This window comes from Falco cherrug, chromosome 13 (genome assembly GCF_023634085.1).
Source record: "Falco cherrug isolate bFalChe1 chromosome 13, bFalChe1.pri, whole genome shotgun sequence".
Taxonomy (NCBI): domain Eukaryota; kingdom Metazoa; phylum Chordata; class Aves; order Falconiformes; family Falconidae; genus Falco; species Falco cherrug.
In genome coordinates, this window is record NC_073709.1 from 13052248 (window position 1) to 13070778 (window position 18531).

Sequence of the window (18531 nt, forward strand, 5' to 3'; positions counted from 1 at the left end):
CTGAAAGCGGGTTCCGCAGCTCGGGTAGCGTGCGGAGAAATAACATCGGTGATAACGCGTATTGGCGGTGTTTATAGGAAACATGGAGGAAGATGAAGAGGAAGACTACATGTCTGATTTATTTATTAAGTAAGTAGGCGGCGCCTTTTTTCTCTCTGAAGCGATTGTAACCGCGCGGAGCCCCCGCCCGCTGACGGGCTGCCCCGCTACCTTACAGGCAGGACGTGCGGCCGGGCCTGCCCATGGTGAGGCGGGTGAGGGAGGCTATGCAGAAAGAAGAAAAACAAAAAGAAGCCAACGAGAGGAACAGACAGAAGAGCGTAAAAGAAGAAGAAAAAGAGAGACGCGATTTGGTGTTGAAAAGTGCATTGGGTACTGAGAACAAAGGCTTCGCGTTGCTCCAGAAGATGGGCTACAAGAGCGGCCAGGCCCTTGGCAAAAGCGGTAAGCTTGTCACTGCAAGTGCATGCCTGGCTTTCTATTTTACAGACTCTGGCTGCCACTTCATTTGGAGACAGGGTCAATAAGTGCCTTTCCAAGAGCTCTGGCATTGCTGAACTGTGAATGTGTTGTGGCGGAACAAAAGATGAGAGCAAATCTCTAAAAACTGAAATAAAAATGCTACGGACTATCAAGAGATGTGAGGGAAGCAGCAGTACTTGCTGCTCAGTAAATGTTCTTCTACACGTGCATGCCTACAGGAATTGCACTAAGGGTGTTTTGATGGTCTCGTAAAGCTAATAGCATTCCAAAAAAGTCAGCCCCTTTCTTCGGGTTTATAGTTGGATTAAGAAGTGGTGCACACTGGCCTACCTTTATGAAGTCTTAATAAATGGAGTAAAATCAGTAAAACAAAGCATCAGTAACTGCAGTGCCAGTTCAGCCTCTCGCAGATAATCGGCAAATGAACTGGCCAAGAGAGATTCTTTTGATTCTTCATCTTTGTCAAGTTGTGAGATTCTAGAATGACAAGTGCTCCAGAAGGCTGTAACAAAGCAGTCTTTATCACAGGTAGGCTATACCTGTCAAGTCAACACATTTTTGTTTCAGTTGGGTAGCATCCTGAAAATAGTATATAGCAACCCAGCAGACAAGCCAAAAAAAAAAAGAGGGAGTTCCAGTTCAGCTGGGTCATTTGTAATGTACTAAATGGACATTGATTTAGGGTTTTTTGACTTCTGAGCAATAAAATCACAAGAAAATGTCTGTATTTAATGGCAAAAGCAGCTTGCCTACTTGATTACACTGCAGAAATCATAGTTTGAGAAGGACCTGGCTTCTTAAATTGGCCTGTTTTTTCCCCCACAGGAGAAGGCATTGTTGAACCTATTCCTTTGAACATAAAAACAGGTTTGTTATACTTCCTAATTTACTTAGTTTGGGGTATCAGAGCTTCTCAACTGCTTACATTCATCTTTTGAACTTACATAGGCAGAAGCGGGCTTGGTCACGAGGAATTAAAAAAGCGAAAAGCTGAAGAAAAACTGGAAAACTATAGGCAAAAGCTTCATATGAAAAAACAAGCAAATGAACAAGCTGCAGATCAGTTCAGGTAAAATGATGTTACTGATATTCCAACCAGTGTCTAAACTACTATTCTTTTTATGCTTCAAGTTTGGTTATTCTTTTGAATGAGAGGTAAGAGTTGAAATACAGAGTAATTGTTTCTCAGTTCTAAAGCAAAAGTAGATAAACACTGTAATGCTAAAGGTGTGTGCTGCATCATTTATTTTTGTTCATGTTAATAATGCAAATAATATACATACTAACTTTTTACAAGTCATTTGCAGCTGTTTAAATCTGAGAACCATGTCATCTTTTTTAATATAAAATCCACAGATAATCCTGAGCGATGTTGCTACAGTTGTAAAAATCAGGGTAAACGTGTTTACATTTTGTTGTTTATATTGTCTCCTTATTTGCTTGTTACACGTGGAGATAGAAAGCCTAGGGAAGACTATCTTTTACAGATGTTTAGTGAACCACTTTTGTATGTCTTATGAAAATCTGATGAAGAAAGTGTCCAGTGTAGTGTGATCAAAAAACCACTGTCTTGAAGGTATAATTCCCAAGAAACACGTGTGCTCCCACAGAAACAGATGTCAGAAGAACTTCTTAACTTCAACATTGTCCTGGTCTGGAAGAATTAGTAGGGCTAGAATCTTAGATGTTCTATTTCAGAAAAACTTATTGACTATAATGCATCTCACTGTTCATCTACCTGCTTATTTTAGCTATCTACTTTTTCTTAACAGAATAAGATTCAAAACGAAACAAGAAGAACGTAAGATGGAAGGGGACCTCCGAAGAAGCCAGAGGGCCTGCCAGCAATTAGATATGCAAAAAGTGAGACACATTTTTGGGGGTTAGAAGGAAGGTTTAGGTTGGAGATACAGGGTACAAACAAAGTAGTCATTCAATTCTTGGAAGTTCTCAAAAATTGTGGGATAACTGGCCTGAGGTCTTGATGTTTGGCAACACTTCAGTCCTCTTAAAATATTTCAAAGTGTATGTTTGCACCATTAGGATATTTGAAGGTGTACACCTACCTCATAGTAGCTTACGTGAGGACCGGTGTTCATTTGCATCACCAGAGCTCACCTGGTTTTGCTCCTGCATTTTTGTGGTTACTTTTGAGCTGTTCGCATATCTTTCAGTAACCGACGTCACACCACCCTAACTGACGGTGCTGTTTGCCTCCAGTGAGGGAGCAACATTATCACAGAATGGTTGATGTTGGATAGGGCTCTGGAGGTCATCTTGTCCAAGCCTCCTGCTTAAGCAGGGTCACCCACAGCAGGTTGTCCAGGACCATGTCCAGACAGCTCTTGAGTATCTCCAAGGATAGGGATCATCATGGAGGGAATCAGCAGATTCACCAAAGAAGCATTTAAACAAAAAAACAAACCCAAAATGAGGTACCTTCCACCTGCAAGGAGTAACATGGGTAAAAGCAGTGAACTACTGTAATTTTTGCCACTTGAAAACTTCAAGTGTATTTCTTTTCTCTGTTAGCCTGTTGGAGGTTAATACTGCCCCACAAGTTCTGCTAAGATTGTTTGATACTCTTTAATCTGCTTCATAGGAAGTTGGCTGAATTAATTCAGATCTCTGTGTTGATTCTTCTTCCTTTAACTTCACTTGAAGGGGATTAGGAGGCGCTGTGTGATCTCTTGACTGAATAACTGGGGGCAGCATGACTTCAGCTGATAAAAAAGCCTATCTGATCACAGCCTTGGTGTGAGATTATGTGGCTGTGTAGCCTTACACATACTGAATGTAGATGAAATAGAACCTTATATTAGCATGCATTTACTTGTTTTAAAAAAGTGAATAGTGCTTCTTGTGGACCACTGTACTTAGTCTCCCACTACATCTTTAGTGATTCTTGGTTATACTATGCAGGAAAGTTTTAAAACCTAACATCTCATCTATTAGAAATTGGTTTTATCAAGCATCTTACAAGAAAACCTACAATGGCAGATAATTTTCATCTAAATGCTTTATTATTTAAGGATATTGATGTTCCCAAGGAGACTTGGTATTGGCTAGAACCTGAAGAGGAAGATGACAAGGATGAGGAAGATAAGGAAGATGAATGCACAAGCTCAGATTTAAGCGTAAGCTCTGCAACTAAATTACTGCTTGATTCAGAAGTAAATTTAATATTCCTCTTAAAAGTATGTATACATATACACATAAAGGATATATGTATACATGTCACTGTCTAAGCTGTAGTGAATGGCCTCTATGCAATCTTAGACAGTGATTTTTATAGCAGTTATGTGATAAAATATAAAACATTAAGCCACTGATTTATTGCTTCTCTGTTTTGAAGCTGATCTTTGGAAAAAGTAGCCTAGAAATTAATTCTAAACATTTTGTGTCTTAGCCAAGACATGCAAGATCACATATTTGATCAAAGTAATTTGCTTTTGAGTTTTAATTTTTGGTGCCTCATCTCATGTATTGGACTCATTTTTTTGAATTGCTGAGTAATTTCTGAAACCGCTTCACAGATTATCTTGAGATGGGACACTGGAAATTCACTTTTTTTTGAGAACTAATTATACAGCTGTTGTTAGCTTTATGGATTTGATTTGCATAGATTAGGTCTGAACAACTTCACAAAAAAAATCATATACTTGAAATAAGGTAGCTGGGTCATATTTTTAGCACTCTTTTTCAGTGCAGGTTTATTAGCTGAAAAGAAGGATGAGCAAGCAACAGCCATTAACTTTCTGGAGATCGTGAATTCCTGTGCCATTTGGGAAACTTCATGCCTTACTGAGTATTGTGTAGCTTTTACGTAGCAAAAGGTTAAACAATGTATTTTAGCAAAGCTGGTAGCTCTAGAAGGGTTTTGTGTCACATGAGCCCCAGATCTTTGCATACCTGTACATATCTCTAGGTATCAGAAAAGCTACGCATCCTGACTGCCTATCTGAGAGAAGAGCACTTTTATTGCATTTGGTGTGGAACAACCTATGAAGGTGAGAGCAAAGCTGTCTTCTAAGTGTTGTACTTATGCAGCTAGACTTAAATAGTACAATATATCCTTTGTTTCTCTTACTGCAGTCTTTTAAATCTACATAGCAAATTTTCCTTCCAGGCTGCTGGGTTTTGCACAATACCCAAAGAGGGTAGAATTTGCGTTCACTGTTCTAAAACAAAGCTTGGAATTAATAACTTGCAAATCTTCTTGAATTCTATGTGACCTCCTTTACATGGATTCTTCCGATAATTCTAGCAACATTTTTTCCCTCCTGTGAGCTGGTATTACTCGCTTTTTCTCTGCTTATCCTGTAGATTCTGAAGATTTATCGTCAAACTGCCCTGGAGACAGTGCTGCAGATCACGACTAAAGCCTTTCTGAAGGAAGGAGTCCTAGATAAGTATGTGTAGTTCATAGTATCTTTTAGAAGGTTTGGAGCTGTGCCCTACTGAAGAATTCACACCAAAGTATGCAGAAGAATAGTAAACTCACATTTCTGAAGCATCTTACGGATTTTCTGCCTGATGCGCAATTTAATAGGAATTCAAACTTTGCCTTTATAATTGAACTACTTTAATTCAAGTTAAATTAGAGAAGCAGGTTAAGCCTTCCATCCTCTTTGGTTATGCCCTGCCCAACTGAACGAAATCAGCTGATAATAAAATTCAGGTTTGAGTAAGGGAATAAATACTGGCTAGTTACTCTGTTCTACAATGTTACACAGTTTCTTTTCATCCTTACGTAGATGACTAAACATCAGACTTTTTTACACTGATGTTATTTGAATCAATATTCTGTTGTATCTAAAGATGCATATTTTGCATAACTAAATAGTACCAGTTCATGTTGTTGGGATTTTTTAATATAGAAAATACATTTTAATAGACCTTTTATTTTTAGGGAACAATAGTTGCTACTGTAAACGGTCACTAATAGAAACGTACTGCTGAAGTATACAGATACTATGGGGGGGAAAAAAAAGTATCAAAACCTCACTATTACTTAACGGTAGGAATATTACGGTATTAGGGTGCTCCGTCCAGGAACTATAAAGGATATTCAGCCAAAGTCTGTCACAGTAATGTTCATATTGTAAAGTAGTTTTATGGGCAAAAGGGAAAAGGAAATTCAACTAGTGGTATTTTATCTGTGTCAAGATACCATTTCTCACAGATCTTGACCACTGCAAGGAAATACTAATTAGCCCAGGATAGTGCAATGCCCTATGTATCACAGCCAGGGATCATGTTAGGAAAGCCAAAGCCCTGATAAAATTAAATCCAGCCAGGGATGTCAAGGGCAACAAGAAAAGCTTCTGTAGGTACATCAGAGATAAAAGTAAGATTAGGGAAAATGTGGGCCCTATCCAGAAAGAAACAGGAAGCCTGGTTACCCAGGACACAGGAAAGGCTGAGGTACTCACGTGACTTTTTTTGCCTTGGTCTTCAGCGGCACATGCTCCAGCCACACTGCCCAAGTTGCAGAAGGCAAAGGTAGGGACTGGGAGAAGGAATAACTGCCCACTGTAGATCAGGTTCAAGACCATCTGAGGAACCTGAAGGTGCACAAGACCATGGGACCTGATGCAATGCATTGGCAGGTTGCGGGGGAGCCAGCAAATGAAGTTGTTAAGCTACTCAAATTACGGGTGTTCAGCCTGGAGAAGAGAAGGCTCTGGGAAGACCCTATAGCAGCCTTCCAGTGCCTAAAGGGGGCCCTCAGGAAAGCTGGAGAGGGACTTTGTACAAGGGCCTGTAGCGACAGGACAAGGGGGAATGGCCTTAAACTGGAAGAGGGTAGGTTTAGATTAGATATAAGGAAGAAAGTCTTTACTGTGAGGGTGGTGAGGCACCGGCACAGGTTGCCCAGAGAAGCTGCGTCTGCCCCATCCCTGGCAGCGTTCAAGGCCAGGCTGGATGGGGCTTGGAGCAGCCTGGGCTGGTGGGGGGTGTCCCTGCCCCTGGCAGGGGGTTGGACCAACAGAAACTATTCCGTGATTCTGTATTTGTAATTTATGGTGGGGGGAGGGGGAGAACACAAACAACTTCAGGCCTTACAAAAGGATGTAAAATCAGATTTTTATTTAGCAACACATGTTTGCAGCACATGAGCAATGATTTCCATAAGAATATAAAAATCACTATGCATTAATTTATATTACTCTTTTTATCCAAGCACCCACTTTACCCCATGTAACATTTCAGAAAATGCGTACAGTATTTTACTGCACATAGTGCCTATTTTTCTGCTTAGAAGTATCTGCTCATTTTTTCCTTTATGGAGTTAGGTGGGCTCCACACTAATGAACAGTTTGAGAAGATACAGCTCAAGCACAAACATCTGAAGCACCAGTGTGCCTGTTTCTTCTTCCTGCTCCCGACCACCCCACACACAATTCTTCCAGTCCAGGCAAGTCTGAACTCTTGGAAGTATATAACTAGAAAGAGTAACAAGTAAACTGCTGTTACCTTTCAGGGGGCTGAAAGTAAGGCCATCAAAAGTGTTCAGTGTGCTCATTAAATATTAGAACAATGGATTAAATCCTAGGAGTATGGGAGAGAGTTTATGGTGCACTCTCAGCACAGGATTTCAAATGGTGACTGCTGCAGACACTGGAAGAATTGTGGTGTATTAAGAGCAGCTTAAGTGTTCCTTTCAGAAAAAAACCTCCAACCCTTCAAAACCTAAGGTTTTCAAAAATCTAGAACAACTATAACTAGATTTCCTAGAAGCTGAATGTTTCACATGCAAATTCAAATGCTTACTTTAAAAGTATGTATTTTAACATACTGAAGGTGCTATGTGTTCAACAGCTGGTAAGGTTCAACAGAGGTAAGAAAGTTTACCTTAAAGAACTGAAATTAAGTGAAGAATAACCCACACCTATTCTTAATATCTCTTACACCAAAATTAGTCTTGGTAGTGGTGGGAGCAGTCTAGTAATTATTGAAAACATCACTGAACAAATCAGAAAGGTTTGAGTCACATACCAGAAGATGGCACTTCTTCTATGGAAAGCGGTAGGTAACCTCAGCTGATGATGCTTGCAGCACACATTAAGAGCATGGATACAGGGAGGGATTTGCCACAGGCCAGTTGTGCTCAACATCAACTTAATATTCTAAGAGACAAGGACTAGGTTTTGTACAATATTTTGTACAGTATAGTTCAGCTCATCCACAACCTGTGTTTCCAGGTAAAAACAGCAAGTGATCGCTTGCAGAAGTACGCTGTCCTGATCCACAGCTGAAGTGCGTGGATGGTGATGTGACCCTTCTGGCTGATGAGCTCCTCAATGGCAGGAAGGCAAAACACCAAGGAAAAGACCTGTCTTAAGTCTTGCAGTTGCTTTTGGCTTTCAGTTTGAAGAGACATCAAACTGGATTTAAACAGTCTTGAAAGCCTTTTAAAAGCGCATTTACTGAGTATGAGTTTCACGTGAGTTGGTTTTAACAGCAGATTTAAAAAACTTCAGTATTTCAGATGCAGAGTATCTTGCTGAAGCCTGTTTTGAAAGCATCTTTTTGATTATGGGTGCCTGCAGAAAGAAAGTAGTGTCAATAAATTACTTTTTTATAAGTAAATAAACTGAAGTAATTATTAAAATCTCATACCTTTGTTAGAAATTGGTTGGTGAAGCCCTCTGGAAGTTGACCTTTTCTAACATCATGCCATATCTGAAATTCATATAAGCGAACAGTTGCAGTATGTTTTTATTTATTATATTTTGCATCTCACTGTGATCCATATAGTTTACGGAAGTAATCAAAATACAATCTACAAAAAAGCCAAGACTTCAAAAAAGAAAGTAACTGTAAATAGTTTGAAAGTTTTTTCTATTTAGTCGTACTGTGTTTTGGGTTTATGTTTTTCATCAACTGTTGTCCCTTTTTAAGCTTAAAAGCTTCACACTCTGTGCTTGTTTCAGCAATCCTCTCTCTCTATTTGAGAACCATTACCCTTCTCTCCCTAATTTAAAAGTAGTGGGTTTATATCCTCATACCCCATTAAAATAAAAAAATGCAAGATTATTGAATTTCCTACTTTGGATGCTACTCTTTGCAAGCCAAGCAGGTATGCTCCCTCCCTTTTACCTTGTTCTGTGCCACACGCTTATTTCTGTGTCACAACACACTACATGGAGTTCAAAGCAACTACCATACAGAGGATTTCTAATTGTATGCTTCAGAAACCCTTACTGGGTAACAACTAAGACCATCCTAGGACTTTCCATGCATATGACTTCCCCACCTGCCTACAGACACAAGATTTTTATACTTTAAGGAAACAAAACTCAATAATTCATCCTGCCCTTGTGACTGTAAACGCTGTGGACACATTTGCACAGTTGGCTGTCAGCAGGAACAAGACAGCTTAACAAATACTACAGCGTAGCTCAAGAGAAGTCTGCAGGTCCCTTGATGATGAAAAAAGATCCTGAACCAATTTGTACTAGGTATAACTCACTCAAACTGCAAACCTGCCAGTCAGGCAGACACATTGTTACGGTTTTCTCACCTTGGCAGAAGGCCCACGCTAACTGTTCAAGAGCTTCTGGGTCCAGCAGTGTACCTTAGCTTACAATTACTTTGAACAAGGTACTGGGCAGCTACCTCGCTGTCCTACAAATACATAGGTTTGAGCATACAAGTTGCACTAATAATGTACAAAGTACCAAGAAAAAGCAAGAGACACATAAAAGATCTTCAAAAGAAATTTAGGTAACACTCATTTTCTTTTTGAAGTAACATCTTTTTCAATTAAAGCTACATATTCTAAATCACACTTGTTTTCAGTTTGGGAAACTGTGGGTGGTTTGCCTTGACAGAAACTTTGTTCTTGGGCCACCGTGCGGTGAAGATGGGAGCATGGCAGAGACAAAACTCTCACATTCTAAAATGAGAAAAATATTCCCTTCAAATACTCTGATGAAACAAAAAGATTTATCAGAAACCTTTGATCTTTTTTGCTAGACATTATTCTTTAGCATGCTCAGGCTTTAATGTCAGTAGGACATAAGTGAAATAAACCCAGTAATACTTCTTTTCTTCAGTTGCTACATTTCAACCAAGCTGTGATGACTTACCAGCCTTTCAGAAACGAATCAAATGGAAAATGTAGATAGAGGCAGTACTCTAGATACACAGATTCCTTCTAGCACACAGTCAGCATGCAATACCAGCAGCAAGGCAAAACAATGACAGACTTTTTTTTTTACCTTTTTTTTTTTTTAAAGATTACATACCTTAGTTTTCTCATGGCAACTGTACGCTGCGAGAATTTCAAACCAAATTAATCCCAGTGCATAAATATCTACTTCCTTTCCATAGCTGTCCCCAAACTACAAAGATTAGAAAAACACAGGTGTGAAATCCAACTGGACATCCTTAAAGCAAAATTATTATGTCACATTAAACACACTGAAATTAAGACTTCTACAGACCTATACCGATAATGCATGCCAGTATCTCTGTCACAAATAATAAACCAAAGGACTCTAATGCCACACTTAACAGAGGTCCTGAATTCAAACTGAAATACATGGCTGGCAGCCTGGCTTTGCAAGAGCATTCCTTACAGCATGCAGTGTCGGACCCTGCGGGCTAGCACAGCAAGATAAAACCAACCACACTTGCAGAGAGCTTTCTCTACAACATAGTTACCCACTTACACACTCATACCAGGGAACTTTAGGCAACTGGGTTTAGTGCCGAGATTAGGATTGAGAACATTCAGTGCTGAGTTTATAATGCCAATCTAGCAGGATAATTACCTGTTCTGGTGCCATATATGATTTTGTTCCTCTGTTCTCAGTCAGAGTCTCATTTGCCGCAGAAGTCACAAGACCGAAGTCACCTATTTTTATTTTATCTTCACGTGATATGAATAGATTCTGAGGCTATACATATATATTTAAAAAAAAAAACAAACACCAAATGACCAAGGTTTCTTGTCAAGCATAATCAGCCACATGTGTTCCCCATAAAGTTTTATAATTATTCACAAAAATTAGCATTAAGAAACTGATGGGGTGGGAAACAGAAAAAAGCGCAACTGATTTTTAAAAACAAACTACATTCAAAGTAGTATACGCCACAGTAACTGCAACTTCTTTTTCCCAACCAGTTTAGCCATAACAGTATCATGCTCCAGTGCTCTTCAAATACATCGTGCATGTAACATTTCATATCCAGAAGTGGGTTTTAGTCTTCAGTCCTAGCCCTGGGATTTGATATACATGGGCAAAGCATTTAGGCTCACATGGAATTTCACTCAAATCATAGTTTCTCCCAGGCACAGCAGGATTAGCTGTGCTAAGTCAACTGCAGGATTAAGGCTTAATACAGGCACCCCATCTTTTAAGTTTTCATTGAACTTCCCATTTTTAAACTGGACAAAGTCATAAGCAACTAAAAATAGAATTATACGTATTTGGATGAAGTTCCCCAAAGAAGACAAACTACATTTTTGAACATTACCGAAACAAAACCAAATAGCCTTATGCTATTGTTTGTGCAAAGAAGCTCCAGTGGTCTGTGAGGCCAGGAGAGACTGAATATTTAACAGGAAGACCTCTGTGTCAGGAATGCCCCGTGAAGTTCTTCTGTTGAAGTTCAACCGCGTCCACGCAGATTTAATACAGCACCTATACCTGGCTACGCTATGTGAAGGCTCTTCATGCCAGGCACAAGTGGGACTCATCTCAGCTTGAACCTAACCTGCAGCTTTGATTCTGGGCCACAGAGATCTCGGCTGGCCAAGCATCTAAATAGACAGCAAGTCGAAGTGAGAAGGAAAGCTCCCACATTCAAATGCAGGCAGACAAGTTAACAGGGCTTGGAAGCAGGCTGCAGCCAGATGCCACGGGTAAGGGACTGGGGCAGCAGAATCACAGGAACAGCGAAAAGCAGAGACTGAGCTGAGATGGAAATAAAGAGGGACTGAAGGAGCAAGAAAATACAAAGCACAGAGAGTAGGAAGAGCTAAGAATTGAGGGCTGAGAAGGCACTTCCTGGGCCTCTTTTTCCCAGGCACCTAGAGAAAATGGTGTCCCTTTGTGGTTCATTCCAGTTACTGTAGCAATAAGCCTGCTAGAAAAGCTGTGGAAGATACAAAGACTCTACCAGCGGGCAGTGACCATGAACCAGAACTACACTGTGAATGGAAAACGCTAAGATTTCTACCTGTGGCTCAAGAAGTCCATAAACTTTAGGCTACTGGAAGTTTTGAGAAGAAGGGAATATGCATTAAGGACATATCACTGTGTCACCTCTCAGCTCTAATACTCTCTAGGTGTCTGGAATTAGCCGCTATATGAAAAGAACAGCATCCTAGATCTGCATTTAATGTCACCCACTACAGCCGTTCTTAGGAACGCCACGGCATGATGACTTTTTCCCAAAGCAAGTGATTTAAAATGCTGTAAGCAACATTATAGCTGGCATATGAAGCCCTGAAGGCTTGAAACTTTGTCCTTTTTAATCTTTATATTGAAATAAAATCTTACAATTGTGCACTTGTAGAGATTGAAATTCTACCCAAAAAAGTAGCATTCAAATATTTGTACGCGTACGTGGTATAAGAGCAAGTAGAATGTATAAGTGTAAGGGATAAACTATCCCTTTACAATATGGCAAAAGCAAACTTCCTAGACTCAACTTATCACTTTCTTCTAATTATTTTATGAGGTAAAGTTAGTATTTCTTTTTCTAATAGGTAGTCTTGTGACCAGTAACACATAGTACACTGAAAATGCCTGTTAACTGATGGCTACTGATTTTTTGTACTACTGCATTCTGAGATCCTCCAGTTTACCTTCCAACTTTTATCCTAAAGTTGGAAGTTCAGCCAGTTGCTGAAAAATAATTAATCACTAGCAATATCAGAAAAGGCATGCTACTAGGGTACATAATAGACTAAACAAAGACTAGAATGATTTTACATTTTTTGAAATATCCATAAGTACTACTTATCTAATTTTTTTTATTACCTATCCTACTCACCTTGAGGTCTCGATGAATTAACCCTTCAGAATGAATATATTTCACTCCTTCCAGTATTTGTAAAAATTTGTTTTGTGCCATCTCATGATACTTTCGGTCTTGTCTATTCTTTTCAATCCAGTTGTCCAGTGTCCCTTGTTCACAGAATTCCATTTGAATGAAAAGACAGAGAACTTCATCTGACTTCTGCCTGCAAAACAAAACCACATACCACACTGAAAATGGCAAGATACAATTCCTCACAAGCCACACATGATTCTCAAATTCCTCTTCTTTAAAAAAAACCCAAACTTTCTGTTAATTAATTATTATTAATTTTGGAGTTCCACCAAAAAAAGTCTGCAAGTCCCTTGATTTTGAAAAAAGATCCTAGACCAATTTGTACTTGATATAAATAAATTAAACTGCAAACCAAAGAATCCCTGCTCAGTTGCTACATACCCCTGGAATATTCCTAATGTTTTGTTTGTTTCCTTGATCACATTGAAAGTTTCCTAAGTGCCCAAATTCCACTCCCTTCACAGCTAAAGTTATGTCCTATACAGGAAGAAATAGCACCGTTCTTGGCTCCCATCTCGCCCTCTAGGAACTGCTGCAAGTCCCTGGCAGGTATTCTCTACTCCACTGAACAAGCACAGCATTAGGCTCCCTCTCGGACCCAGAGCGGTCACGTTCTTTCAAACTGTCCCTTCAAGAAGGTAGTGCAGTGACCATCTTTGACATCAGTCTGTGACTTAGAGAAACCCCTCTGGCAGCTGGAAATTTGGATTAAATATATTCACCCACCTGACAGCCTCACACTTTCCAGAAGAGTTCCCTCACCATCAGCCCATAGGACGGGCTGAGGCTAGAGATGGTCTAGCGGAGCGGAAGGACAACATGAAGAGGAGGCGGCATCCCTTTTTCCTACTTGTGCTGTACAATCTGAGTGCCCTGGAATAAAGCCACTGAAAATGCACCAAGTGGCTCAGCACTCTGCAGCCTTGAGGTCAGGGCACTAAACGGAATTCCAGGCTGGGACCTCAGCTTTGAGGACTTTTTTTTCTGTCTTTTACCCAATAACCGTACAATATAAAGTGCATAAGTGATATTGAGACTCCAACATATTAATGGTTGGGTTTTGACATGAGACTTTTTTACCCCATTTTATTCCTCATTTACTGAGCACACTGGACAGAAACCATGCCAATCATAATTTTGAATCCATTAATATTTTATGGCTCTGTGTAAGTGTGGCAACCCATTTGAAGGGTATGAGTTTACAGTTAGTGAAAAAAGCTTACCACAGAAGCTTTGAAAAGTTAATAATCTAAAAGCCTTAGTGTTGAAAGACTACCTCTAAATTAAAAAGCATTCTATTTTGTATTTCTGTTATCAACAACCAAAACTGTTTCAGGCATCATGGTTAAAATGCTAACTAAAGACAGTTAAATTTGAGAGCTACTGGCTCACCAGTACTTATTAAATAAAAGGATAAAAAGGAAACTTCCAGTCACAAATGTGGCAGTCAGCTGCCAGATGATTTTTTCATTTCTGCTGCTAATTCTAGCCCAAATTCTGAGTTCTATGTTCTTACACTCCTGTATAGATTCAGCAAGTTCTGTACATTGAGAGAGAGAAGATAAAATTACATAGTGTACCTTATTCATCAAGGAAAAGATATAAATATACTTAATTATATATGACCTGCTGCTGAGAAGTACTGTGCCTTTTTTCTTAACATTAAATATGTAAGTATGTGCATTTATATTTGTATAATGACTTATAACCAATCATCAGCCTTTCTTTTTACAATACAAAGTTAATTATGGCAAACATGTTTGAGTGCAAACTACTATCTTGTAGTTACCTTGAGTCTGGATAAGTTACATGGTCAAACCCTTTCCAGCTACAATAATACCGTACTATGTTCTCGTGGTCAAGTCTTGCAAGTTCTTTTACTTCACGCTTTACATTCCTGTTTGGGGGCGGGGGGAAGAAAACACAAAACAAATGGCATTTTCCTATAAAAATGTAATACTAAATTAAATAAAAGTCATGGTATCAGGTAGCAATATCACACAGTTTATATTAATTTAGAAAAAGAATATAATATTCTCCTTCACACAAGTTCAAAACTGAGTTACAAATTCTGTAGGGTTTCTTTCATCTATGTGCTCAATTACTGTAAGTGCAAAAATATTTCAGCCATATTTTAAATGAAAGCCCCGCTCAAAAAAAGCCAAAAAAACCCAGATAGTTGCAATACATAATTATATTAAGGTTGGTCAGGCATCATTTCCCCTTGATGAATCCGTGTTGACTGCTCCTGATAACCCTCTTTTCCTCCACATGCTTAGAGATGACCTCCAGGATGTCATCCGACATTCCATCACCTTTCCAGGGATGGAGGTGAGGCTGACGAGCCTGTGGTTTCCTGGGTCCTCCTTCTTGCCCTTTTTCAAGACTGGAGTGACATTGTCTTTCCTCCAGTCCTCAGGCACCTCTTCTGTTCTCCATGACCTTTCAAAGATGATGGAGAGTGGCTCGGCAATAACATCTGCCAGCTGCCTCAGCACCCAGGGGTGCCTCCCATTGGGGCCCGTGGATTTGTTCATGTTAAGTTTGCCTAAATGATCTTCAACCTGATTCTCCTCATCCAAAGGGAAATCTTCCTTTCTCCAGACCTCCCCTCTTGCCTCCAGGGTCTAGGATACGTGAGGGCCAGCCTTGGCAGTGAAGACTGAAGCAAAGGTGGCATTCAGTAACTTTGCCTTCCCTGTGTCCTTTGTCACTAGGGCACCACCCTCATTCAGCAGTGGGCCCACATTTTCCCCAGTCATCCTTTTCCTGCTGGTGTACTTGAAGAAGTCCTTCTTGTTGTCCTTGACATCCCTCACCAGGTTTAATTCCAAATGGACCTTAGCCTTCCTCGTCACATCCCTGCACGTTCTGACAAAGTACCTATATTCCTCAAGTAGCCTGTCCCTTTTTACCGCATTCTGTAAAACGTTCCATTTGAGTTTTCCCAGAAGCTCCCTGCTCATCCATGCACATCTCCTGCCCCCTTTCCTTGATTTCCTGCTCACAGGGATGCACCAGTCTTGAGCTTGGAAGAAGCGATGCTTGAATATTAGCCAGCTCTCTTGGATCGCCCTACCATCTAGAGCCCTAACCCATGGGTGATATATAAAGCTTTCTCCAATTACAAACCACAAAATGTATTACTTTCATTTTTCTCTATTTTCCCTAATTATAGTCTAATTATGCATTACTGATATGTAAATTTCCACTGTCAATTAACCTGTCAAAAGTAATAGTACTGCTTCCGATTTTTTATTATTGCCAAGTTTTCTTCAGACACATTTTGCAATATGAATAACTAGAGCATTAGCGTGTTCAGGAAAAGTAGAACTCACTTAAACAAATCTACTTTTTTACAGCTGCATTTAAAATTATTCCAGTGCATGCAAAAATTAACAAAGTTGCATGCCATTTTCAGCTTCATTTGGAAACAAAGAAAACAGTTCACCAGAAAGAAGGGACAATTAATAGTGAAAACTGCTTAAATGCTCCTAGTATTATTAGAGACAAAACAAAGTACTGAAATCTTGACAAAGGTTGTCCTAAAATAGGAACCAGAAGTAAACATACAGTACTTACTTTGTGAAGTGAACTCGTTTGACTGCATAGGTTCTCTCATCAAGCTTTGCTGTTGCTTTGAAAACATTCCCAAAACCGCCTTCACCAATACATTCTATATTTGTAAAGGTCTCAAGAAGTCTTAAAAAAAAAAAAAAAAATCATAAAACTTCAGTATACTTAACACTAAATTTACAAGATATATGACTTCAGTATACTTAACACTAAATTTACAAGATATATGAATGATATTGACAGTTCTAATACATCTGCTAAAATATCATTCTGCAGGAATCACCCAGCACCTATACCACCCAAATCATAGTCTGGAAGATTAGAAAACCAAGGGAAACACAGCCTTGAAAGCATGTAGCGCCATCTCACACCTTCACACAAATGACTTTCAGTTGTAAACATTAAATACCATTGCATGTCAGTTGCTATACTATATTTGAAATTTCCAGAAAAAGAAAAACTAGTATCTCAAATACCAATTTTCTTTGGAAGTTATTTTAACAGCAGTACTTTCCTACATTTTATTGTAAATAAGAAAACAAATCTAGACCACTGCATATTGTAATTGCCGTAAAGATCTTATTAAAAAAAAAATCCCTCCTTACCTTTTATTGACAGTGTATGGACTTCCATTCTTCTCACTGGTATTTGTGTCCAAGTCTGGCACACTTTCATCTGAATCTGACATCTTTTCCTCCTCTTCCTTGTTTCTTGCATTATCAAAATTAGCTGCCAATTTTCTTTAACAAGGATAAAAGCGAAACTTATAATGAGCAGTTTTTCTAATACGTGACAAAAGAAAAGAAATGTACCTCCCAGTAGCAGCATTTCTTTGCTAGATACAGAAACACTGAAATGGTTTGCAATACAGTTTATGGGAGACAGCAACCCAGAAATAAACACATACCTTTTGGGTTTCAGGGCAGAACTTTGTGCGTGTCTCTACATGAAAAACAGAGAAAACCTAATTAAGACATTCTGGATATTTTCACTATACTTTAAAACGTGTTTAAAGTTTAAACACATTTGTTTAAAACGTGTCTGAGAACGTATCTAGGAATCATCTATAAATGCGTTCATAGCTTACATAACCAATGTAATAAGAATGAAACCATATCTTAGCTTAAGATTTTTCACATATGCTATGTATGACATCATCATTCTTCCCACAGAAAAACAGGATCTTCATCTGCTGCCTTTCCTTGGCAGTACTGCCCCCCTGGTCAACAGTACATCAGGTGGGTCCACAGTACAGAAATAAATGAGTATTTTAACTCATTTATTAATTAACTCATTTATTAATAAGTTAACAGTAAGAAAGTACTGAATATTCTTAGGAAAAACACACATGTTTTCTAGTGATTAGTGGGTAAAGGAACAAATTGATACTATACCTGAGAACGTGAAGGGTTTTCACATACTGCCATGTTTTTCATTTTTCCTACCAACTTTGCAGATGAGTCTTCAAAGCAAATACTGCTGTTACTAAAAAATAATAGACTAGTTTTAGGTGAAAGTAACACAATCATAAACAAAATTATTGCCATAAGAAAAAATACATAGCTTTCAAAAGCAAACCGTGAAAAACCACTAACAATTGTGACTGATTTAAACTACAAAACTTTATGCTGGAAAGCTAATAAAACAGTAAATTTTGTAATACACTCCTCTATTTCTATGATATCACAATATCTAGATATCTATATGATACTTATTCTACTATATCATTTAATTAAATAGGTTAAATACAGATGTTTATTTTAAGGCAGTGCAGCCACCTCTAGCGTTGTATGTACCAGCTTACTTTACAGTCGCACAAAGAATACAAAAGAAGTGGTAGTGGCACTACAGTCAAATTAACTGCTGGCTTCAAAAGGCTTGACCTAGAGTTCCTAAACCACAAATGAAAATTTATATGCATGTTTTTTTTTTCTTCCACTAAGAAAATCTTCCCTTCGGTGGAAGTGACTATTTATGGAGAATGAAAGAGGGGAAAAAAAAAAAGGGGGGGAAAAAAAAGTAGAAGAAACAAGCAGAATGTGGAACAGAGGAATGTACAGAAATTTAATTATACTGAGTTTACACGAGTGTCACAATAGGAAAACAAGTGTTAAAAATGGCATGAAATAATGCTGCTGAATGAGGTAGGTTATTCTGTTGACATCGCAGTAAAAATGCTTCTGAAAGAACTACTCATGGCAAAATATAAATATATCAGAAAGTTCTAAAATTATTATAAGCTAACCCATAAGGGCTCAAATTAAATTGCACAAGTAAAGCAAATGTTGCTCTGAAATCTAAAAAATATAAGCTCAAATTAAATGGCTTTATACTGGAATAAATAAACTATGACAGATTTTAATTAGAGCTAGATCACATGACCCTCTAAGATTCGTA

At 38.7% G+C, this 18531-nt stretch overlaps 2 protein-coding genes across 8 annotated transcripts in view; one reads left to right on the forward strand and one right to left on the reverse strand.

Annotated features, from left to right (window-relative positions):
• GPATCH11 (G-patch domain containing 11) lies at positions 1–8106 on the forward strand. Of its 2 annotated transcripts, none has more exons than XM_055726157.1 (9): positions 1–129; positions 218–444; positions 1309–1350; positions 1432–1552; positions 2256–2346; positions 3516–3620; positions 4412–4493; positions 4810–4895; positions 5945–8106. In XM_055726157.1, exons 1-8 carry the CDS (start codon positions 83–85, stop codon positions 4863–4865), a joined length of 771 nt encoding a protein of 256 aa, XP_055582132.1. In that variant the 5' UTR covers positions 1–82; the 3' UTR covers positions 4866–4895; positions 5945–8106. The 2 variants fall into 2 exon arrangements, with proteins under 2 accessions (XP_055582132.1, XP_005439134.1); XM_005439077.4 differs by having other exon boundaries at positions 7692–8106.
• Positions 6560–18531, reverse strand: part of EIF2AK2 (eukaryotic translation initiation factor 2 alpha kinase 2) — a 22048-nt gene continuing 10076 nt past the window's right edge. For 4 of the 6 annotated variants that reach the window (XM_014279872.3, XM_055726153.1, XM_055726152.1 and 1 more), the window contains 10 exons: positions 17529–17619; positions 17042–17076; positions 16740–16874; positions 16141–16260; positions 14348–14455; positions 12499–12688; positions 10269–10394; positions 9741–9836; positions 8110–8172; positions 6560–8033 (listed from right to left, as the gene is read on the reverse strand). In XM_014279872.3, the coding sequence (XP_014135347.1) occupies positions 7914–8033; positions 8110–8172; positions 9741–9836; positions 10269–10394; positions 12499–12688; positions 14348–14455; positions 16141–16260; positions 16740–16874; positions 17042–17076; positions 17529–17619 (1084 nt within the window). In that variant the 3' untranslated portion in view covers positions 6560–7913. Of the gene's footprint in view, positions 9118–9740; positions 9837–10268; positions 10395–12498; positions 12689–14347; positions 14456–16140; positions 16261–16739; positions 16875–17041; positions 17077–17528; positions 17620–18531 lie in introns of all 6 variants that reach the window. The other 2 variants (XM_055726155.1, XM_055726156.1) reach the window with 2 other exon arrangements.